The sequence below is a fragment of the Halichoerus grypus genome, chromosome 1 (assembly GCF_964656455.1).
Source record: "Halichoerus grypus chromosome 1, mHalGry1.hap1.1, whole genome shotgun sequence".
NCBI lineage: Eukaryota > Metazoa > Chordata > Mammalia > Carnivora > Phocidae > Halichoerus > Halichoerus grypus.
In genome coordinates, this window is record NC_135712.1 from 159,811,825 (window position 1) to 159,835,213 (window position 23,389).

At 54.1% G+C, this 23,389-nt stretch overlaps 2 protein-coding genes across 3 annotated transcripts in view; both read left to right on the top strand.

The window, feature by feature from the left end:
* The window catches only part of PODXL2 (podocalyxin like 2), a 35,898-nt gene extending 20,892 nt beyond the window's left edge, over window positions 1-15,006 (top strand). The window contains exons 3-8 of the mRNA XM_036078516.2: window positions 1,622-2,412; window positions 3,150-3,224; window positions 10,861-11,017; window positions 11,576-11,637; window positions 13,810-13,989; window positions 14,470-15,006. Coding sequence (XP_035934409.1) covers window positions 1,622-2,412; window positions 3,150-3,224; window positions 10,861-11,017; window positions 11,576-11,637; window positions 13,810-13,989; window positions 14,470-14,682 — 1,478 coding nt within the window. The 3' untranslated portion in view covers window positions 14,683-15,006. The remainder of the gene's footprint in view (window positions 1-1,621; window positions 2,413-3,149; window positions 3,225-10,860; window positions 11,018-11,575; window positions 11,638-13,809; window positions 13,990-14,469) is intronic.
* Window positions 15,007-15,127: 121 nt separating this feature from the next.
* On the top strand, window positions 15,128-22,585 carry ABTB1 (ankyrin repeat and BTB domain containing 1). 2 transcript variants are annotated; one of them, XM_036078510.2, is made up of 12 exons: window positions 15,128-15,284; window positions 16,574-16,636; window positions 16,731-16,786; window positions 17,832-17,976; window positions 18,122-18,281; window positions 18,370-18,415; window positions 18,759-18,875; window positions 18,962-19,080; window positions 19,786-19,884; window positions 19,992-20,159; window positions 21,691-21,891; window positions 21,970-22,585. In XM_036078510.2, the coding sequence occupies exons 1-12, from the start codon at window positions 15,229-15,231 to the stop codon at window positions 22,174-22,176; spliced, it is 1,437 nt and encodes a 478-aa protein (XP_035934403.1). In that variant the 5' UTR covers window positions 15,128-15,228; the 3' UTR covers window positions 22,177-22,585. The 2 variants fall into 2 exon arrangements, with proteins under 2 accessions (XP_035934403.1, XP_035934404.1); XM_036078511.2 differs by having other exon boundaries at window positions 16,574-16,601.
* Window positions 22,586-23,389: the final 804 nt, after the last annotated feature.

The window sequence follows — 23,389 nt, forward strand, 5'->3', positions numbered from 1 at the left end:
CTCTTGTCCTCTTACTTTTGCTCTGGAGGCTTTTCCTTGACTTTTTTCTTCCAGCTGTTCTACTGAATTTTTATATTTTGACAATTTAATTTCAGTTTCCACAAACTTTTTCTTTTTTACTTGATTCTCTTATTAGCCTGTTCTTATTTTAAAGATGTATTTATTTATTTATTTGTGAGAGACAGAGAGAGTGTGAGAGAGAGAACACGAGCGGGGTGAGGGGCAGAGGGAGAAGCAGACCCTCTGCTGAGCAGGGAGCCCAATGTGGGGCTCGATCCCGGGACTCCAGGATCATGACCTGAACCAAAGGCAGATGCTTAACCGACTGAGCCACCCAGGCGCCCCATAGCCTGTTCTTATTTTAGAGATGCAATATCTTTGGGTCTCTCCGAGATACTAACTGGAATTTAAAAATTATCTGAATGTTCTATGTTCTGTGTCCTCACTGCTCCCATAGTTGTTCTTTCTCCTTAATTCTGTTGGGAAGAGAGCCTCCCTTCTCCACTGTCTTTTCTAGTGTTTGTCTTGGCTGAGCTGTTATTTGTTCCTGTGATCTCCTCTGCTATCCACATTCCCAGAAATTTATTTAAACCTTTAAAACTTTAATTTGACAGTTGAAAAGCCATTCTACCATTTGATAGAAATTTTGAGGGAGGCCCTTAAACTGCCTCTCTCCCATCTAAAGAGTATTTTGAAACAGTCTTTGATGTTTATTTTGCAACAAAATGGCAGCCGATTAAAGTTGCTACCTAGAAATAGCTTCTGTGTTTTGAATGAATCTCCAACAGAACAGGCCCATGACTTTGCTATGTTGTTACCCTAAAGAGGCCTGGGCTTCACTGAAAAGCCAGAAAAGTCCTGCTGTCCAGGAGGCCTCCTAAATTCTGCACTTCAAGATATGATTCCCAGGAATGGCAGGGAGGATAAAATTCCCCCCTGTCACCGCCAACAGTGACCCTGGCCATTTTGGGAGGCTCTGGGCTCAGCTATTGAGTTCTCCTGACATCTTTCTTTATTTCCCAGCCAGAGCTTAAATCTCAGCAAAAGAGCACAGTTTAGGAACAATTGTCATAATCTCTGTGTCTCATCTGTCCCTGTGATCAGAAGATTCTCAGACCTCATTCGAGGGTTTTGCTAAGAGGCCTCCTATTACAACCCATTGGGAAAGAGATAAAGGGAACCTTTTCTAGTGGGTTGTCTGGGGTCTTCTTGGCGAAATCCCCAGATGAGGAAACACAAATGCATTATAAGAACGATGGAGATGTTAACTTCTCGTCGTGTACTGTTAATGAGGGCTATCTCCAAGGGGTGCAATCATACATACTTTCTTTCTACTTTATACATTCCTGTATTCATAGAATTTTATGGCAGATTTGTGTCATTTTTGTCATCATGAAGGAAACAAGGTCTAGCCTGGCCCCTGTCTACCCCACAGTCTGCCCCCCACTCCCCCACCGTGTCCAGCCTTATTTCCCACTCCTTTCCAAAAGGACTGGTAATCCGACTCCCACTGTCCTCCTGTGGGTCTCATGGTTGCTTTATATTATCTGCTCAGTGAATACTGAACAGATCAGTGATGGATGATGAAACTAGCAAATGAGGTTTCTGTCTCTGTCCTTAGACTACGTCTTTCCAGACTTGACTGAGAAGGCGGGTCCAATAGAAGACACCAGCCAGGGTCAAGAGGTGCCGAGTCTGCCCTCCCCCTTGCCCAAGATGAACCTGGTGGAGCCACCGTGGCATATGGCTCCTGGTGAGGAGGAAGAGGAAGAGGAGGAAGAGGAGGAGGAGGAGGAGAGGGAAAAGGAGGAGGTAGAGAAGGAAGAGGAAGAGGAAGAAGAGGAGCTGCTGCCTGTGAACGGATCCCAAGAAGAAGCACAAACTCAGGTCCACAGCTTTTCTCCCACCAGCAGCAGCCAGATGCCTGGGGCTGCCAAACACAGGCATGAAGAATCTGGGGACCAGGCCTCCTCAGATGTGGAGGTGGGGAGCAGCATGGAGCCCAGCCTGTCACCAGCTGCAGTCACCCCAAGTACAGTGACCCTGGGGGGTCAGGACTTCATCAGCCAGGAGGCAGGGGGTGCAATGCTGCAAGCCGCAGGGCATGGGGTAGAGTTTGAGGCCCCTCAGGAAGTAAGCGAGGAGGCCACTGTGGGAACAGTGGGGCTGGCTGGCAAGCAAGGGGAGGTGCCGTCCTTGGCGTCATTCCCTCAAACAGAAGCTCCCAGTGGGGCTGAGAGCCCAGATGAAGACCCCCTTTACCTTGGAGCCTCAGCCTCTTTCCCCCTGGCCCCCCGAGATGTGGAACTGACACCTTCCTCTGCTACCTTGGGGCAAGAAGACCTGAGCCAGCAGCCCCAGGAAGGACAGGCTGCCGAAGCCCAGTCCAGAATACCCTGGGATTCCACTCAGGTAAAGTGACGGCACATGAAGGCCATCTGGCTGCAGCTTTCTCTAAGGAGCCTGGTCATCCCCTGGCTGCACGGTGGGGCTGAGAGGGTCTGCCAGGCTGAGGTGGGAGGCCCCTGTATAGCATGTAGAACCCCAGCAGAACTTCTGGGATGCACACCTCCTCGCCCTGCATGGGTGTTCTCACCACACTTAACACGCAAAGCTCCTGGAAGAGCTTGGCTTCCCTGGCCTGGCCTTGTTCACGGCTACTGCTGCCACCTGGGGCCTTCCCACTGCCCGACCTGTGCCCCCACCCCCATCTCCACCCCCACCCCTGTACGTGCGTCGCCCTCTTCTCTCCTCCTCACGCCTGCAAGCACGCATGCCCAGGCCAGTGCTCATACCTGGGAAGGGACAGAAGGGAAGAGAGGCCCAAATTGCCAGCCCCTGCATCTGGCCTGCAGGCCTGTTTTCATTTGACCTATGGAACATGAAACCCCTGCAGGGTTGCCACTGAAGGCCTGTAGCTGGGGCAAGCCCTGTCAGGCCCCTCCTCTCATTGAAGACATCATCTGTGTGGTCCCTGGAGACATCTGGGGATGCCACCCTGCAGAGGCTGTCAGCTCCCACCTAGCTGTCACGAACCTGCAGCTGGCCTTCCCCTTCCGGCTTCTCAAAGGGTTTCCATCTGTGCTTTCTCTGGATGCCTTTCCTTGTGCCTTTGTAACTGTCGCCCTTCTTTTTGTTTCACTGTCCAGGTGATCTGCAAAGACTGGAGCAATCTGGCCGGGAAGAACTACATCATTCTGAACATGACGGAGAACGTAGACTGTGTGAGTGCTGAGCTAGGCGGGGACCATAGGGAAGGATGGGAGTGGGTGGGCGGGCTGAGTGTGGGCAGAGGGAGGCCACGGGGCATGGGGAGGGGCTTAGCCTAACCTAGGGGAGGAGCCAGCCCCCACCCTTGTCTAAAACCCATGTTTAAATTCCTAAGGGCTCTTTTATTCTTGCCCTACTCTGTATTTAATTTCAAGGAATAGTTTTGTTCACGTGTGCAATGTCTCATCTCCTGGAGGATATTGAAACAGTCTTTAAAAAAGTTGCTTTCCTTATTTGTTAGTTTTGGCCTTGGTTTTCTCACATGTCTTTGCTCCTCAGATGTCTGGTGGGTTCTTTCAGAGCTATTTAAGGAGGGCCATCAAAAAGCTGGTTGAAGCTTTGAGCTTGGAGTGGGGTTTGTTAACTGTGGCTTCTCGGGAGGGTGGACTGGCTGGGCCATTTGACAGTTTTTAATGTCAACATTTTTAGGTCCTTCCTCTTGGGCAACTAGATTCTTTGAAAAAGGAACGTCTGTCCTACTGGGAGCATAAAGGGCTGGTTGCCAGCATTCTGGGAGCCAGGCTGGGGAGAGGGCTGTTCACCTCAGTGTTAGAGAAGGCGTGCATGGATAAATTCATTTACTCCCTCTTGGAGTGTGAGCCCCCTCCCACAGTTGTGCCCCATGTCCTCTGGGTCAGAGGGCCTCTATTTCACCCTCTTTGCAAAATCAATTTTCAGTCTTCTGCCAGGGGACAGGGACATTTGTCAGCTCTACAGTGCTGGGGAGAGGAATTACGGATCCAGCTGCTTCTTAAACAGCCTTTCAAACAGTTTTCCTATTTTTAGAACCATTTTCATCGTCCCTTCCAAAGGTAACCAATGCTGCTTATTTGAGAGCATTTTAGTTGGGAGTTTGACAATGTAAGTGTGATTGCTTCTCAGCTTGTCCCATTTTGGTTTAGGATTTGGCTCTTTGGGGCTTGCTAGATTAGGAAATCCTAACTCATCCATATGCCTCCAGTGCCCAGACTTTGTTGCTCTTGTTTCCTCTTCTGTTTTGTTTTGTTTTTGTCTTTGTGGTTTTAGACCTTGAAAAAATTCTTTACTTTCGTTTAGTGGATTTGGGGAAAAATGAAAGTACGTGCGTGTGTTTCATTTAAAAGTGACCCAGGAGGTTGTTTTCTTTTTTCCCATTATAAATAATAAACAAGTGGATTTTTTTAACATGATTGATACATTTTAATCTGTTGCAGTGATTTTTTATTCTTATTGATGCTTACATGCCCCATCTCTGGCCAGTGAGAACCTCTTTGAGTTGGCTTCTAAGTTTTTTTGACCAACCTGTTAGTGTTTAATAGATTCCTTGCTTTCTGGTGTAATAAGGTGTTTGGGCTCATCTTATACTTTCCTTCCCCCAGACATGAAATCATCATTTCTCCAAGCCCTCATTCCTTTTATTGGGAAATGATACTTGGAGACCACAGTATGGGTCCTTGAGACTCTTAAATTTTGTATATGCATATTTGAACAATAAAGTCTAAAGATAATGTCTGTCTTCTTTCCAAATAACACATACATATATAAAAATGCTTTCATTCTGCTTTCCCCCCTTTTTTTTTTTTTTAAAGATTTTATTTATTTGACAGAGAGAGACACAGTAAGAGAGGGAACACAAGCAGGGGGAGAGGAGAAGCAGGCTTCCCGCTGAGCAGGGAGCCCGACTCGGGGCTCGATCCCAGGACTATGGGATCATGACCTGAGCAGAAGGCAGACGCTTAACAACTGAGCCACCCAGGCGCCCCACTGCTTTCCCTGTTTTTGTCTTGTTAGTTTTTCTCATTTACTATTTGATCTCTGCCTAATTAATCATTATTTTTTTCATGATGGATTTTTTTATCGTGGTAAAAATATCTAACAAAAATTGATCATTTTAACCATTTTTAAGGTATTACAGTGGTGTTGAGTATGTTAACATTGTTATGAAACATATCTCCAGAACTTTTCATCTTGCAAAACTACACTCTGTGACCATTAATCACTCTCCCAGGCCCCTAACCACCACCATCCTACTCTCTGTCTCTAGGAATTTGGCTTCTTTAAGTATGTCTTACAAGTGGAATCATACAGTATTTGTTGTTCTGTGACTGCCTTATTTCATTTAGTAGAATGTTCTCAAGGTCCATCCATGTTGCAGTGTGTCAGAATTTCTTCCTTTTTTAATTCTGAATAATATTCCATGGTATGTATAGACCACATTTTGTGTATCTGTTTGTCCGTCAATGGATATTTATGTAGCTTCCCCATCTTGGCTATTGTGAATAATGCTGCTATGAACGTGAGCCCACCAATATCTCTTTGAGACCCCATTTCAAAACCCGTACACACCCAGAAGTGGAATTGCTGGATCATATAGTACCTCTATTTTTGATTTTTAAAGAAATCCGTATTGTTTTCTACAGTGACTACACCATTTCACATTCCCACCGGCTGTGGACAAAGGTTCCAGTTTCTCCACATCCTCACCAACACTTGTTTTCTATTTTGTGTGTGTGTTTTGTTTTTTAAAGATTTTATTTATTTGAGAGAGAGAGAGTATGGGCGGCGGGGTGGGGGGGCGGTGGTGGGGATGGGAGAAGCAGGCTCCCCACTGAGCAGACCCTGGGATCATGATCTGAGCTGAAGGCGGCTGCTTAACTGACTCAGCCACCCAGGCACCCGTTTTCTGTTTTTTTTTAATAGTGGTCATCCTAATGGGTATGAGGCAGAATCTCATTATGGGTTTGATTTTCATTTCTCTGATGATTAGTGATGTTGAGCATTAGTCATTATTATTAACAGTCAGTGCTTATTTTGCTTTATCAATATATTTGTTTCTTTGCTTACACATCTTTTCACATCCCCATTCCTTTCTTGTGAATTTAATTGCCTTCTTCCTGAAATGTACCCCTTAGCAGCTCTTTCTATAAGGATATATCTATATCAGCCCTTATTAGTGTAAAGAATGTCTTTAATTTTCTCATATTCTTTTTTTTGTAGCTTTTTATTTTGATATAATTTCAGAAGACTGCTACAAAGAAATCCTGTGTATATTTCAGCCAGAATCACCAGCTCTTAGCATTTTCCAAACCATCTGAGAGTAAGTTGAGACACATTTGAGATATAGTTAGGTTTTTTTTGTTTCTGTTTGTATTCAGTTTTGGATTTTTCCCCCCTCATCCTTGTTGATTTAGTTGTATTTTTGAGCATGTAAAACATTAATATGGTTCTAAATATCTAAATGACACAAAAATGTATGCTTAAAGAAACACTCCTCTCCCCCATCACCTCTTGCCCTCCATTCCCACCCACTCCCTCTAGGTAACCAGTCTCATTAGTTTCTGGTTATCCTTCTGGGTTTCTTTTTATAGAAATAAGCAGATAGATATATAATTTTTTGCAGGAAGTGTAGCATATTATTTATATTTTTATCAGTTTGCTAGGGCTGTCATAACAAAGTACCACACTGGGTAGCTTAAAAACAAATTTATTCCCTCACTGTTTTGAAGACTGGAAGTCCAAGATCAAGGTGTCAGGAGGATTAGTTTCTCCTGAAGCCTCTCTCCTTGGTTTGCAGATGGCCATCTTCCCTCTGTGTTTTCACATCATTGTCCCTCTGTTCTTGACTGTGTCCTTCATCTCCTCCTCTTGTAAGGACCCCATCAGATTGGATAGGGTCACCCTAACGACCTCATTTTAAGTTAATCACCTCTTGAAAGACCCTGTCTCCAAATACAGTCACAGTCTGAGATACTGGGGGTTAGACTTCAACATATGAATTATTGGGGGTACACATACTCAGTCCATAACATTATTCTTTTGTATTTTGCTTTTCTTGCTTAACAGTATATGCTGGAAATCACTTTATGTTAGTGCATGGAGATTATTCTCAATCATTTTGTGTATGTATTATAGATTATTCATTAAATTTCCTTTGTGTGGGCATTTGGGTGGTTTCCAGTATTCTGCAGTTACTTACAAGGCTGCATCGAATAACCTTGTGTGTATGTACTTTTGTGCTGTTGGGATGTATCTTCAGAGTAAATTCCTGGAAGTGGGATTGCATATGCAGTTTGTTAGATATTACCAATTTCCCATTTCTCTCTCATTCTCATTAGAAGTTTATTGGGCCTTATTTTTCTATCTATGATGTCTCTTAACACTTTTATGCTTTCTCTTTTTAAAATTTCTCTGATGAGGGGTGCCTGGGTGGCTCAGTCGGTTGAGCATCCAACTCTTGGTTTCAGCTCTTTGGGGTCCTGGGATTGAGCCCCATGTGGGGCTCCATGCTCAGCGGGGAGTCTGCTTGAGGATTCTCTCTCTCCCTCTCCCTCTGCCCCTTCCCCTGCTCATGTTTTCTCTCTCTCTCCAAAATATAAATAAATAAATCTCTCTGATGCATTCTGAGTGATTTCCTAGCTTTAGCTTCCAAATTAATAACTCTCTTCAGCAGTGTCTAATCTTCTGTTTGATCCATCCATTCAATCTTTAGTATAGATAACTGTTTTATATTTTTAGAATTTCTCCTTGGTTCCCAATCCCTCCCTTTATTCTTCATTTTGTTCCCTTCTTTCATTATAGTTTCTATTCCTTCATTTTCTGAATTATTTTAAGTATATTGATTTCATGATCTCTTACCTTTTGTTTTAGTAACACGACATCCTGGGATGTCAGGTCTCCTGTTGGTGGCTTTGTACCTTGTTTCCTTGTATGGATTGTTCTTCATTATTGTGATCTCTTCAACCCCGGGTTGTAAAAGAGTTCCAACAGAGTGGTTTCAGGGAACCTTTGGGAGTTCCAGGAGTCCTAGGTCAGCTTTCATCTTAATCTCTTGGCTTGAATTTTTATATCATGAAGGACTGCCATTTGGACTCCAAACCCAGGTGAAGCACAAGTGATCTTGGATAATCTTTTTCTCCTACCCATGGACCCGGGCAGATGGCAGAGCCCATTACAGCTCCTCCAGGAGATCAGGAATGTTTTTGAGTCCCCATTTCACTGAAAGGGCTGCTCTTTGGGGCTTCAGGCTCCATCCTGGTACTCTGCTCTAATTCTTCATCTCATGTGGGCCAAGAGCATGTAAGCATTTAAAGCCAAGTCTCCAGCTCCTGGGTTCCATTTCTAGGCCCTGGACCCCCACGAATTGCTGCAGCTTTAGCACGTGCTCACTCTTCTGGCTTTGAGTTCCTCTGTTTCTGCCTATATTTTTTCCCCGAGCGTTGCTCTGTGTTTGTAGCAAGGTGGACGAGCAGGACTTTCATCAGCTCTATCTGCTGTATTGCCACAAGTCAAAATGATGGGCTCGGTCATATGTCCCTTCCTGTTTACCATAAGGACCATACCAGACACTTGGAGGAGTTGCATGTAACTTCAGCGTTGGAAATGGGTGCTTAGACAGTAGCAGGAGAACTGGAGCCCCGACTGTGGGAGAAATAGTGTGATGTGAGGGAAGGACCATCCACCCAGGAGTCAGCAGGGAAGATAGCATTGCACTTAAGAAAAGTTCTAATGACTTACAGTATACATCCAGAAAAGCACACAGATCATAAGTGTGCAGCTTGATGGATCATCACAAAAGGACATAATCAGCCCCCAAATCAAGACACGGAACATGATCAGCACCGCCAAAAGCCCTTCTCATTCTCCTTTCCAGACACTGTTCCCTCATGGGAAACCATTTTCTTGATTTGTAACCCCATACATTGATTTTGCATGCTTTTGAACTTTATATAGTCATTTAGTAGGTAGTACTTTGTGTCTGGCTGTTTGCCCTCAATGTTCTGTTTTTGAGATTCATCTAGATGGCTGCACATAGTGAAGTTTGTTCATTGTGCTTCTGTCTAGTATTCCACTTATGTATCCACTCTAATGTTGCTGGGCCTTGGAGTAGTTCCCTTCTTCAGGGGGGGAAACTGAGGCTCAGAGAGGTGCAGTATTGTGCTAAAGGTCGCAGAGCTGATGAATGGCAGAACCGGAATTTGAACCCAGATTTATTTGATTCCAAATTCAGGGCTTTCTCCCCAGGCCACTGACACTCAGTTCCCATCTACAGAATAAATGGCGTGAAATATGTAGTCATCAGATGCTGCCAGAATGGACATTGTGGGTCTGTGGGCTTAAGCCAGGCAGACATCTTGACCCAGAGAATGTGGGGTCTGCACACATGGGGGATCATAGGCCTGTGGCATGGGGGGAGGCATTGCCTGTGGGGGGAATGTGCTTCTTTTGTAAGCAGGGAGGCTGCTGGGTACAGTACCTGTTGCTCAGGCAGATGCAGGTTACACACCCCAGCCCTACACATGCACACACGTGCACATGAAGACGGTAAGAACTATTTTGGGAATAGGGCTTTCCTAGCTGCGCGTGGCTATCTCCAGGTACCAGTTTTCTCCCAAATTCAGAACTGAGTTGGCTTTCTGTTCAGCCAGTGAATGCCAAGGCTCGAGCTTGCACCTGGCACTTGCCATGGTATCAAGGAACCTGAGCCCCCTTGGTGGCCTTTAGGTTGGGATGATGACCAGGAAGCCTCGCTAGCTTGGGCTCTACCAGAAAGGAGATAGGAATGTCAGGGCCCCACATGGTCTGATGAGATGCCTGGGCCTTGCAGGCAGCCCTGGCTCAAAGCTCTAAGGCAGGGCACTCAAGAGAAAGCGCAACAGCTGGGATAGGTGCGTTGCTGGAAGATTTGGAGACCAGGAACAGGGGTCAGTGATTTCCTGGTTGCAGAAGGGAGAAGGCTGCTGGAGAGGAGCTTGGGGGTGGAGAGCAGCCGCAGGGCCAGTCCCTGATAGGACTAGGTCGGTAGCCTGCCTGGGTTTCTGCCACTCACTGAGTTCCTGGCCAGTACCTGCCTCTTGTTCTTGTTTTTTTAAATTACATAATCATATATACACAAGGTCGGGAAAATCTAAACAGTACAAGAGAGTGTCAGATGAGAACAAAATCTGCTTATATCCCTCCTCCTGCCCCGGCCCTGCTTCCAGGGGTTACCATTTTAACCATATCTGTTTTAGTTCCTCCAGTCACCAGTGCCACCATAAGAGTACTCAGATAGCTTTCTTGACTCCCCAACTTTGGGCAGTATCTGTGCAATGACAGCCAAGAGGTGAGCATGTTACTGCTCCCCACCTCCGCTCCTGGGTTTGGTGTGCACCTTTGGTCTGTTGCACGCCTGGCCTCCCGGTATATTCATCCCTTGCACTGGACACTTGAATACTCAGGCCCAGCCAGCAGACTTCCGTAGGCCTTCACACACTACACACCCACTTCCCAGACTTGTTGCACGTGAGTGTATCTGTCCCCAAGCTCAACGGTGAGTATCCCCAGGCAGGCCCCACACCCTCCTTATGTGAGAGGCCCAGGCAGGAAGGAGCACCTGGATGCCCAGTGGATATGTGTCTTGGTGTTCCCACAGTTCCGCCCAAAGGCCAAGCTCAGAGTCTCTCGATGGTCTCCAGAGCTACGAGACCAGTCCCCTCTGGAATAGCCGGATGGCCTTTCCCAGTGTTTGGCTACTGGGAGGTTGGAGGTTGGAGCGGGGGCTAGACCTGGAGGCAGGGGGTCAGTAGAGCCCTCTCCCTCACTGGCTTGGGGGCTCTCTTTCCGTCCTTGTAGGAGGTGTTCCGGCAGCACCGAGGGCTGCAGCTTCTGGCCCTGGTGGAGGAGGTGCTGCCCCGCCATGGCAGTGGCCATCATGGGGACTGGCACATCTCCCTGAGCAAGCCCAGCGAGAAGGAGCAGCACCTTCTAATGACCTTGGTGGGCGAGCAGGGTGAGCAGGGGCAGCACATGGAAGGGGGGGCCCAGGGAGGCAGTGTTAAACCAGCACCGTTTCCCAAGGGCCATGGGAGGTTTGCAGAACCACAGGAAAGCACACAGACAGGGCTTTGACCTTGGACCCTAGGATAGCAGGAAGAGGTAGTGGTTGGGCCCCTAGTGTAGGGTTCAACTGGAGTTGAACTGAAGTTCTGGAGAAGAGGAGGAGGGTGTAAACGTCGGGGCCAGGAGGGGAAGAGGTGTGGTTTCAGCACCAGAGGAGACAATGAGTCCTGCACACTGACTGGTGGGGTGTGGAGGGGGCGAGTTCAGAAACGCAGCAGTGTGGGGCTTTGGGGTGACTGCCCAGTGTCCCATGTGTCAGATGGCAGGCATTCACTCATTCCTTTGCAATGAGGCCGCATAGGAGAAAGGGGGAGTGTACACACCATGGGGTCTGCATGTGATCAGGAGGGGGAAAGCAAGCCTCTGGAAGCTCAGGCCAGAGGCTCTCCCAGGGAGCTGGGGGCGCCCCAATGGCCAAGGCTGTGCTGATGATGGTGTCTCCCCCCAGGGGTGGTGCCCACTCAAGATGTCCTTTCCATGCTGGGTGACATCCGAAGGAATCTGGTGGAGGTAAGAAGGCAGGGAGCTCTGGGAGCAGGGCTGCCTTCCCTGAGGGTAGGAGATAGACTGCATGGTGGTGCAAAGGAGCAGAAGACAGAATCTTGCTCTGCACAGCTCCTCCTTTCAGTCCTCCTAAGATACAGCTCCCGTGGGAGAGACAGAGTGCACGAATGCGTAGGAATGTGTATGCACCACCGCACAGTTTGCGAAAGGGCCCGGAGGGGGTGGTGGTCAGGATAGGACTCAGGGAAGGGGACCTCCGAGGGGGCCTGATGGGTAAGTGGGAGTCTTGTGGGTAGGTGGGAATTGCCCTAGGAATTGGGCAGAGGCCTGGTGGGGTGGGAGAGCGTGATGCAGTTTCAGAAACCACAAGAGAAAGCACGACAGGCATGGGCATGCTCTGGAAGCCATCAACCAGGCACCATCTGGCGGGATGGGGCTCGGGCTCAGGGGATGGCCCTGCCATCTCGAGGGGCACCTGTGACTCAGTGCAGTTGGCCAGCTGCAGGGCAGGTCCTGGAGACCTGGGCTGAGGAGCAGGCTGGCCAACCTGTCCTCCTGCACAGCCAGCCACGCCTGTGTAGGGCTGAGCGGAGCCGGGGCCTGGGAGGGGAAGGCCCCACTTGGTCCTCCTCCTTGGTCCTCCTGCTCCTTGTTTTACTTTCTCTGCAGGGGAGGACCTTGGGTTCCTCACCTCCTTTCTTCAGGACAGCTACCATGCCAGCTCCTCACTGTGAAACCCAGTGACCTGGTATCAGTCCCCTCCCTTCTCCAAGGCTCTGCAGTGTTTCACAGCTGGGAAAGATGAGCTGTGCGTGACCGTGCACCCCACCTCCTTATCTATCATGCGCAAGGCGGAAAGGTGGTTGTGCTGGTGGTTTGGGGTTTTTTTGATAAGCACACTGAATGCTTACTAAGTGCCAGACTGCGCTGGGTTCTCTCACTCAGCCCTCAGCACCAGCCCGGGCCTCGTGAGGATTAAATAAGGTACCCGGTTGAGTACCATTGGTGCCCTATTTAAGATGAGAGCTGTAGCCCAGAGAAGGGAAGTGATTCACCCAAGAACGCACAGCCAGGAAGCAGAGCCAGGCTTTGGACCAGGCCTGAATGATTTAAGAGCCCAGGCCTTTAAGCATGATGCTGGCCTTACTACCTGGATGGCTACCAAGGGCCTTTCCAGTTGTGAAATTCTGGGTTCATGAACACGGGATGGTGGGGGCGGGGGCAGGTGGAAACTTGGGCTGGCCTTCATCTTTTTCCCACAGAAACTTCCTGCCTCTCCCGGCCCCTGGGTGTTCTAGCTTTGCTGGACACTATTCAGACTGACCTGGTCTGGCAAATTTAGCAATTTCATTGGTGGGTGAACCTAGCAAGAGAAACTGATCTTTGGTAACTAGAAAGTCAATAGAGAAAAGTACTGGAAATAGGTTGTTCATAGACACCCAAGAAGAGATGAAACCTGGCCTCAGGGGAGTCCAAGGCAGAAAGGGAGGCTCCCAGGTCTCTGCACTGGGAGCTAGTAGACAGCACCCTCACCCTGGCACCTGTCATCTGATGAGGATGGCACCTCCCCTTCCCTGCTCTCTGCTTGAGATGCTGATTTGTGGAGAGAGCACCTGCATGGCCCAGTATGGGCACAGCAGCCTCTAGGCTTGAGAAGACCAGCCCACCCAAGACAGCTTGCACTGTGGCAGGGGTACTGGCCAGCCAAATGCCATTGGTGACCACCCACTCTTATGGGAAAAGGGCTGGTGGTGGCCCAGGATGTGGGCTGTCCCCAGCATCCTGTATAGCCCACAATGGTCAGAATGATGCCAGATCACCTCCACGCCCAAGGTGGAAGCTGTGTTCCAGGGACCTAAATCAGTAGTGGAGCCACACTTCTGCCCCAGCAGGGACACGGTCAGGGCAGAGCCATGGGGGGATGTGAGCAGAGGCTGAGAATGGAGGCATGGGATCGAGAGGCTTGGGGCAGCCCTCGGGTGAATGGATAGGGATTGGGCAGAGACAGGGATAGAGCCCCAGGTGAGCACAGGTCCAGGCCTCTAAGAGAGTGTAGTCAGGAGTATGCCAGCTCTTCTCAAAGCCTGTCCCCTGTCCCTGAGCCCCAACCCCACAGCCCCACAGGGAGCCCTGACACCCAGGACCTCAGCTGAGGAAACTGGCCCCTCCCACCCCCAGATTGGCATCCAGAACTACTCCACTACAAGCAGCTGCCAGGCACGGGCCAGCCAGGTGCGCAGCGACTATGGGACGCTCTTTGTGGTGCTGGTGGTCATCGGGGCCATCTGTGTCATCATCATCGTGCTGGGCCTGCTCTATAACTGCTGGCAGCGCCGGCTGCCCAAGCTCAAACACGTGGTGAGCATGGGGGCACGTCTGCAGGAGGGCTTGAGCTGGGGCTGGTGCCTGTGGAGGACAGAGTACCCAGCAGGGAGACTCACTGTCCTCACTGCAGGTGGGGTGGCATTAATGGTCCTGGGATGAGGGGGTCTGTGCCTGAAGCTGCTTGTCCCGAGCCTAGCCCCCAGTTTGTCCCTCCTGTCTGCAGGGCACCAGCCCCATCATAGGTGCTAGAGGTGCAGTGGGGGGCTGTGGGGAGAGATCAGATGATGTCAGGGAAGCCACTGGTTGTTTAGTGCAAAGGATCATCAGGAGTTTGGTTATGGGAACAGAAGGGAATGGGCATCTGTCGAGGGTCCGCTGGGGGTTCCCTGTGTAGGGTTTCACAGACCAGGGAAGGAACAGTGAATGGTTCCGGTGCCGTGAGCCCGGAGCTGTTCGGACAGGTGGGGGCCTGGGCCGGGGCGCTCGCCCAGCGGCCCTCTCCCACCGCCGCAGTCACACGGCGAGGAGCTGCGCTTCGTAGAGAACGGCTGCCACGACAACCCCACGCTGGACGTGGCCAGCGACAGCCAGTCGGAGATGCAGGAGAAGCAGCCCAGCCTGAACGGCGGCGGGGCCGTCAACGGCCCGGGGGGCTGGAGCGCGCTCATGGGGGGCAAGCGGGACCCCGAGGACTCGGACGTGTTCGAGGAGGACACGCACCTGTGAGGGCGCCCGCCCGCCGGCAGCTCTGGTCCGCTGTGACCCCGCGACCGTGCCCTCGCCCCGTTGGGGCTGCGCCGGGACGAGCGGGGCGGACCCGGAGCGGACAGCCGCGCCTCCCCTCCCCTCCCGGCCCCGGCCGCTCTCCCGCAGCCCGGCCCTCGGTGCGGGGTCTTCCCGCTTCCCACCGACTCACGGAACAGTCTCGGCACAGCCCTCCCCATTTCCACCTGACGCCCCGAGGGGCCGGTCCCGGAACTGCCCCGCTTCCCCGGCCGCGCCCCGGGACCCCCATTAAAGCCGCCCGGAGACCACGCCGGGCCCCGCTCATTTGCCTGCCGGACTCGTTCTTGCTCCGGGGCGGGACGGGGCGGGGCGGGGGCGGGCGCGGGCGCGCAGGGGGCGGGGCGGGGCGGCCCGGGTAGGTCCTCCGGGCGCCAGGCGCCGCTGCGGAGCGGGGCGGGGCCGCGTGTGTTTACATCCGGCCGGGGCGCGCCGCCGCCGCCACTGCCGCCTGGGATCGTTCGGCCAGGGGTCCGAGCAGCCCGCACCATGGACACCAGCGACCTCTTCGCCAGCTGCAGAAAAGGGGATGTGGGCCGAGTGCGGTGAGGACCCCGCAGCCCCCCGGGGGGGGGGCGGGGTGGGAGGGGCGCCCTCGGGGCGCCGACGGCCCCGGCGCGTGCGGTGGACCGGCTCCGGACAGGCGCACGCCTCTGCGCCGCCGCAGCCCTGGCGCCGGACCCACCACAGACCGCCCCCCGAGAGCGTCTGGGCGCCCAAGCAGGGGGCCGAGGCAGCTTTCCCAGCCGGGGTGCGCCAGGATGGAGTGCTGGGGGTGTTTTACTCCCTGGGGTCCAGGAGGGCTTCTCAGAGGAGAGGACTGCTACGCGGAGCCGCGGAGAAGTGGGCGGAGAGGAGGGTCGCCCTCCGAGCGCTCAGGACCGGGAGGTCAGACCCCGGGGCGGGCCTGGGACTCCAAACGTGGCTCATCGCACTGATACGCACCGGGCCTGGCACGCTCGAAACACCTGGGACCCAGAAGCAGCCTCTGATCCCCCGGGATTTGGAAACTCCTAAATGCAGTTAAAGCAAATCTGGCGCTGAAATCGCCATAGAACAGGGAGTGACGGGGTGCCTATTTGGGATGTGGGGCATCTCACTTCGTGGGCCCTTCCCTCCCTATTACCTGTATCTGACCCACTACTAGCTCCCTCGGGCTGGTCCCAGGCTTCCTGACTCCCACGGCGTCCCTGGTCCCTCCCCAGCATCAAGTGTCACCTAGGAGTTAGCTGATAACCCCAGAAGCTGAGGGCAGCTCAAGAGCACTCCTGGCCCAGCTTGGACGTCTCTCCCAGGCTTTCTGCCCTCAGTGATGGCTTCATCACCATCCATGATGACCACCCCCCTTGCCTCCCACATGCCATCAGCTACCATGTCTCCTGACTTTTGCCTTCTAGAATCTGTTCACTTCTCTTCGTGCTTTCACACCACCAGGACACCTGCAGCAGCCTTGTCCTTGGTCTCCCTCCCTCCAGTCTCCCCTATCCAATCTGCTGGCCCAAGCAGCCAGGGGGCTCTAGCAGAACAGATGCGCATCACCACCTCCTCTCTCCCAAATGCCTTCAGGCCAGAATCTTGTCCTCCTCAGCTCTGGGGTCCTGCTTCTGAGGCTCAGTGTTTGCCTTATGAGTTCCCATCTCTACACCTTGTCTACCTATGTTGGTCCCTTTGCTTCGAATGCCTTTCCTGCTTTGGTCTGCCTGTCATCTGTCTTCACCTAGGGGAGACTTCCCTCAGCCAAAAGGGATGTTTTCTTTCTTTCCCCATTCTGTGGGTTTCCTCTCACAGACAGTGAACCTGTCCTGACTCAGGCTCTGACCTCCTCCCCGCCTAGGTACCTGCTGGAGCAACGGGACGTGGAGGTGAATGTGCGGGACAAGTGGGACAGCACCCCCTTGTGAGTGCCAGGTGGGTGGGTGGTCACGGCAGGTGCAGGGGGTGGTTTTCAGTCCTGGTAACTGCCTCCTGTACTCCTTGTTTCCCTCCCTCAGGTACTATGCCTGCCTGTGTGGGCACGAGGAGCTAGTACTCTATCTTCTGGCCAACGGTGAGAGAAGGGGCTGGGGCTCTGTGTGTGTGTGTGTGTGTGTGTGTGTGTGTGTGGTTTGCATTTGCAGATGCCCTCGAGTCCTGTCTTTGCGTCACCCCTACACACACCCAATCGGCAAGTCCTGGTGGTTCTGCTTTTAGAACCTATTTTCTGCCTTGTCCACTTCCCCGTCTCCACTGCCACCACCCAGCCCAATTACAACATCTCTCCCTGGCCCCAAAGCCAGCCTCCTCTGGTCTCCTGACTGCCCCTTTTGCCCCACCTACAATCTGTTCTCCATAATGCAGCCCAGTGGGTCTCCCAAGTCTGATAGGCTTAAAGTACTCCGAAGACTTCCCGTTGCATTTAGCATAAAACTAGAATGCCTTGCCAGTCTTCGTGCTTCTAAGTGACCTGCTCTTCCCCCTCTGGCCCTCACCTCCTTTGGCTCCCCCATGTGCTCACTCTTCAGCCACACTGGCCTCTCCGGTGCTCGGGCACTTGGGCACTACCAAGTGTTCTACCTCAGGACGTTTGCACTTGATCTTCTTTCTATTTAGATTGCCCTTTCTCAGATCTTTGCATGGCCGACTTCCTCATTCCATTCAGGTCTCTGCATGTTGTCACGGACACAGCGACCTTCTGTGGCCTCTACGTGGCAGTCACAACCACTGTTACCATTTGTCTTGCTTTCTTTTGCTTCATAGCACCTGACATTTATTAACCTGTTTATTGGCCACTGCCCCACTAGAGAATCAGTTTAGTCAGGACAGGGATTTGTCTGTTTATGGCTGTGTCTCCAGGGCATAGAACAGGGCAGTCTCTGAGCCTGCTTTGTTTGTAGTCTGTGGTACCCAGATGTGCCTGTGTGCCTAGGCCCTGGCAGATAAGATGCTAGTGTCAGAGTGGGCCAGGGTAATTTGGAAGGGGCTCCAAATTCCAGGGCTGGGCCCTACATGTGGGAAGGTTGCAGGGGGAGAGATGAGGATTTCCCCCAGACCCTCTCCCAGCCGCAGTGTGCATGTTCCTGACCCTGCTGACTGGTGAGCCCTGCTGCCCCCAGGAGCCCGCTGTGAGGCCAACACCTTTGATGGGGAACGCTGCCTCTATGGGGCACTTAGCGACTCTATCCGCCGGGCCCTGCGCGATTACAAGCAGGTGACAGCCTCCTGCAGGAGGCGGGACTACTATGACGACTTCCTGCAGCGGTGAGATGGGGTGCAGGGCTGGGTGTGTGTGGAGGGGGGCGGTGATGTGGAGCTGAGGGCTCTCTGGCATGGTGGGGTGGGAGCCGCTGTGGTAAGACTGGGGGGAGGTGCATGCTGAACACCCCCTCCGCCTACCCCTCCCCAGGCTTCTGGAGCAGGGCATCCATAGCGACGTGGTTTTTGTGGTGCACGGGAAGCCCTTCCGGGCACATCGCTGCGTCCTGGGCGTGCGCAGTGCCTACTTTGCCAACATGCTGGACACCAAATGGAAGGGCAAGAACGTCGTGGTCCTGAGGCACCCACTGGTGCGTCCCTCCCAGGGGCAGAGGGACAGCAGGGGCTTGTGCTGGGTGGCCGCCTCTGACCTCCCCGCCTGGCTATCTCTGCTTGCAGATCAACCCCGTGGCCTTTGGGGCCCTGCTGCAGTACCTGTACACAGGTGAATCTCTGGGCCCAGGGTGGGCAGGCAGAGAGGGCGTTTCTGTCCAGCAGCAGGCCCAGCTGTGGCCTTGGGCCCTCCTTTTACCTCCTGGTACTTATCCCCTGCAGTGTGGGGCGGTTCCAACTCCTTCCTGGGTGGGCTGGGAGACAATGAGCTGGTATGTCTGCTCAGGAAGAACTTGTCCTATCTGCAAACTGAGCCCTCTCCTGTCCTGGGGCCTGTAGAACTCAGGCAGTGGCTCCTGATGGGAAAACCAAGGCAGCAAATAGACCTAGGAGTCCCAGTGCTAGGGACAGCAGAGGGCTCTTCTCAGGCCCTGAGCCTCCCATGCTGCACCCAGGCCGCCTGGACGTCGGTGTGGAACATGTTAGCGACTGCGAGCGCCTGGCCAAGCAGTGCCAGCTGTGGGACCTGCTCAGTGACCTCGAGGCCAAGTGCGAGAAGGTGTCCGAGTTTGGTGCGTCCAGACTTAGGGTCCAGGGCATCGGGCGGGAACTGGCGGGGCCCACTTGGCTCCCTGAAGCTGTACTCTCCCCTCCACAGTGGCATCCAAGCCAGGCACGTGCGTGAAGGTGCTGACTATTGAGCCCCCCACAGCAGACCCCCGCCTTCGGGAGGACATGGCCCTGCTGGCCGACTGCGCCCTGCCCCCTGAGCTCCGTGTAAGCACATGGCGTTCTGGGATGGGGCCCAGTGTGGACATAGCTGTGGTAGACAAGTCCCACTCTTGGGTTCAACCCTTGTGTGACCTGGAGCCAGTTACTTCCCTTTTCTTTTCTTTCTTTCTTTTTTTTTTTTTTTTAAGATTTTATTTATTTGAGAGAGAGCGTAAGCACAGGAGCAGTGGGAGGGACAGAGGGAGAGGAAAAAGCAGGTTCACCTGCTGATCAGGGAGCCCCATGTGGGGCTTGATCCCAGGACCTGAGACCATGACCCAAGCCGCAGGCAGATGCTTAACCAACTGAGCCACTCAGGCGCCTCGGTCACTTCCCTTTTCTTTCTTTTTTTTTTTTTTTTTTTAAAGATTTTATTTATTTTTGATAGTGTACAAGCAGGGGAAGCAGCAGGCAGAGGGAGAGGAAGAAGCAGGCTTCCCGCGGAGCAGGGAGCCTGATGCGGGGCTCGATCCCAGGACCTTGGGATCATGACCTGAGCCGAAGGCAGACGCTTGACGACTGAGCCACCCAGGCGCCTCTCACTTCCCTTTTCTGAGCCCACTTTACTTTTGTTGTTTGTGTTGTACTCAGATCTTCAAATGGGGCAGCAGTCCACCCCTTGGGGATCGAGCTAGAACAGGCTTTAGACTGGGGCTGGCCACTCTCCCTTGTCCCACCTGCTCTGAGGGTATCTTTTTTCCTGTCCCCCAGGGTGATCTCGGGGAGCTGCCCTTCCCTTGCCCTGATGGCTTCAACAGCTGTCCTGATGTCTGCTTTCGGGTGGAAGGTTGCAGCTTTCTCTGCCACAAGGTGCCGTCCCTTCCCCCCCACACCACCACCCCCTTGCCTTAAGTCCCTGGCCAGCTGTCTGGGCCCGGGCCCTGGCCCTCGCCCTTCCTGAGCCCAGCCTCCCCCAGGCCTTCTTCTGCGGCCGCAGCGACTACTTCCAGGCCCTGCTGGACGACCACTTCAGAGAAAACGAGGAGCTGGAGGCCTCAGGCGGCCTCCCGGCCATCACCCTCCACGGCATCTCGCCTGACATCTTCACGCACGTGCTCTACTACATCTATAGCGACCACACAGAGGTGCGGGGCTCAGGCAGGCCGTGTGCGCTGGGCTGGGGGGCATGACCGTCGGGACAGGGCCACAGCCCGGGTCTTCACGGGGTTTAAAGGGAGGACCTAGGTCCTGCTTGGCTCCGTGGGGCTGGTTTTCTAGGAAGCTGGAGAGGAAGTGTGGGACACATTTGGATTTGTCTTTCAGGCAGAGGGGACCTCAGTCGGTTCCAGAGCAGGGATGAATGGCAGGAGCCACATCATGAGCACATGCCACCTGGGGTCCCCGAGTTCTCCAGTTGGAGGGTGGGTAGGGAGAGTAACCCTGAATTACCACAACAGTGGGGAGCCCTGAGCTTCCTGTGTCTGGATAGGAGCCCATGCCCAGGGTTCTGGATTTCTGTCTCCTGTTCTCTTGTTGCCTCCCTGGGTCTTCAGCTGCCCCAGAGCATCCCTAACGTGGGTGACGGGGCAGCTGGGGCTAGTGCCGAAGGGGTGTGTGTGTGTGTGTGTGTGTGTAAAAGGCCACTGTGTGTGTGTGTAAAAGGCCACTGTGTGTGTGTGTGTGTGTGTGTAAAAGGCCACTGTGTGTGTGTGTGTGTGTGTGTGTGAAAGGCCACTGTGGTAAAGCAGAGAGAAGTTTGTTTCTCCTTCATGTCTGAGTTATGTGCACCAGGGCAGATGGCTTACTGGGACCCAGGCTGTCCCCTCCATCTTGTCACTGTGACATGGCCTAGGGCAGGGGTCTGCAGACCTTCTCTGAGGACTAGGCGTAAGTGCCGTGTGCCCGAGCATCTTTGTCCCGGCCGTCCAGCGCTGCCGTCATGCAGAAGCACCATAGCCGGGGTGGAAGTGACCTCTGTTCCACTTGCGCTTCCTGACGAGATACAGAGCGGCCCGGACTGGTCCACAGCACCTGAGGTGGTATTCTCCTCTGCACCTGGAGATCGGGGTACAGGCCGACTCACGCGTTAGGAGGCTGAGGAAGACGAGGCAAGCAGTTTCCTTTGTCCTAGGCCAGGTGGAGGCCACACACCCCAGTTCTCCTGTGGCTCTGGAGAGAACTCACTTAGTGGCCGTACTTGCCAGCAACGCAGGCTGGGACATGTGGCCTCTGGTCAGGGAGAAGGCACAGGGGACAAGCTGGGCTGTGATGTTAGCCCTGTGCTCGGCTCATGTAGCGCCCCCATTCACATCTTCTGTTTCTGACAGCCTTCTGAGACAGGCACGGTTGCACCTCCCAGAGAGGAGGAAACAGGTACACAGAGGTGGAGTGACTTGCCTAGGGTCCCAGCAGAATTTCAGAACGCGGGTCTGTGTGATTCCCAGCTCAGCCTCTTTCCCCTGCCTGCACCAGGCCTGCAGGCCTTCCTGAGGCCCGGGAACCCCAGGTTCCTCCAGCCTCTCCGGTCCCACAATGCCTGCAGCAATCTGGGTCCCCCCGAGGCCTGGGTGGGAGCTCCTGCCCTGCCTGCAGCCTCCACCCAGCTTTGCGGCCGGGGCCCTGAGTGGCCTTGGTGACCTCGGGGCACACCCTCCCTCACCCCTTCTTTCACTGCAGCTGCCCCCCGAGGCGGCCTATGATGTGCTGAGCGTGGCCGACATGTACCTGTTGCCGGGCCTGAAGCGGCTGTGTGGCCGCAGCCTGGCCCAGCTGCTGGACGAGGACAGCGTGGTGGGCGTGTGGCGCGTGGCCAAGCTGTTTCGCTTGGCGCGCCTCGAGGACCAGTGCACTGAGTACATGGCCAAGGTCATCGAGAAGGTGGGCCCGCGGGAGCCGGGGTGGGCGGGGCAGGCTGAGGGCGGGCGGCAGGCGTGCTCTGAGCTGGCCTGTCCGCAGCTGGTGGAGCGGGAGGACTTCGTGGAGGCCGTGCGGGAGGAGGCGGCGGCCGTGGCTGCCCGGCAGGAGACGGACTCCATCCCGCTGGTGGACGACATCCGCTTCCACGTGGCCAACACGGTGCAGACCTACAGCGCCATCGAGGAGGCACAGCAGCGGCTGCGGGCCCTGGAGGACCTGCTGGTGTCCATCGGCCTGGACTGCTGACCGTCAGCTTGTGGCACGTGTGGGCCCTGCGTGTGTGTGCGCGCGTGCGCATGTACGGCTCGTCTTTCTGTTCTTGCTCCGGTGAGGGCATCGTGGTGGGCTGAGGGGTCTCCGTGGGGTTCGCCTCCCCCTCCGTGCCTGGGGACCCCGGGGGGGGGTCAGGATGAGCCCCTTGCCCCAACACAAGCCAGCCCCCAAGGCCCTGGGGCTGGGCACCGCTCAGGGAAACCTGGGGTGGGGGGTCTCTTTGGGCCTCCCTCCCCGGGGCCCCTCCACACCCCTGCTCTCCTGGCCCTGGCTTGTCTGCTTCCAAGCCAAGCCAGCAAGCAGGCTTCTCTGAGGAGCAGAGTTGGCCCACAGGGAGCAGAAAAGTCTGTGTGTGGCAATAAAGCTTCATTTCGCTGTGGGAGCCTGAGCCTGTGTCTGGGGCGGGCACAGGAGCAGGAGTTGGGGAGGGCCAGGGAGGAAGCTCTGGATTTGGAGCCCCTCATCCAAGCTGGGAAGGCCTCGGTGCCCAACAGGGGCTTCTTGGGGACTGGCGGGGTGTGTCTGTGGGTCTGAGTAGGCAGGCCGTCTCTGCAGGGGCCCTGAGATTCCCCACCTGGGCCCAGCCTTTCCAGTGGTGGGACTCCCCTCAGGCCCAGCTTTTGCCTTGGGCTCCTCTTGGTGAAGTCCGACCCACCCCCCTGCCCTCAGTGGTCCTGGGGGAGGTTTAGTGGGAGGGCTGACTGAGCGACCACAGAGGCTGCTTCCCCCTCAGACAGGCAAGGACCGGCTTCCGAGCCCTGCAGTCCCAGGAGGAGGGCCAGGGAGGAGGGGTGGAGCTGGAAGGGGTAGGAGGAAGCCCAGGGACCCCAGCTAGCCCCAGCCTGGCTCCCTCCACTCCCCAGCCCACTGGCTGCTGGCTGTAGGGACTAACCTCCATCTGCCCTCAGCCCAGGGCCAGCCTTCTTCTTGGGGCGGCCTCCTGGCCCCTGCGATAGGGGCCGTGACATTATCAGGGATGTCAGAGGCGGCTTTCTCAGGATACCGTGTAGGCTGCCCCCCACCACAGTCCCTTGGGTCCTGAGGCCCAGGCAGCAAGCACCCTGAGGCCTGCCCCCTTCTGCCCTGGGAACAGCAGTGGGTGTCCTGGCCCTCCCTGCAGTTATTGTTCTGCCCTTTGTGCCTTTTTACTCTTGTTTGTCAGTTCCAGAACTTCTGGGATCTTTTC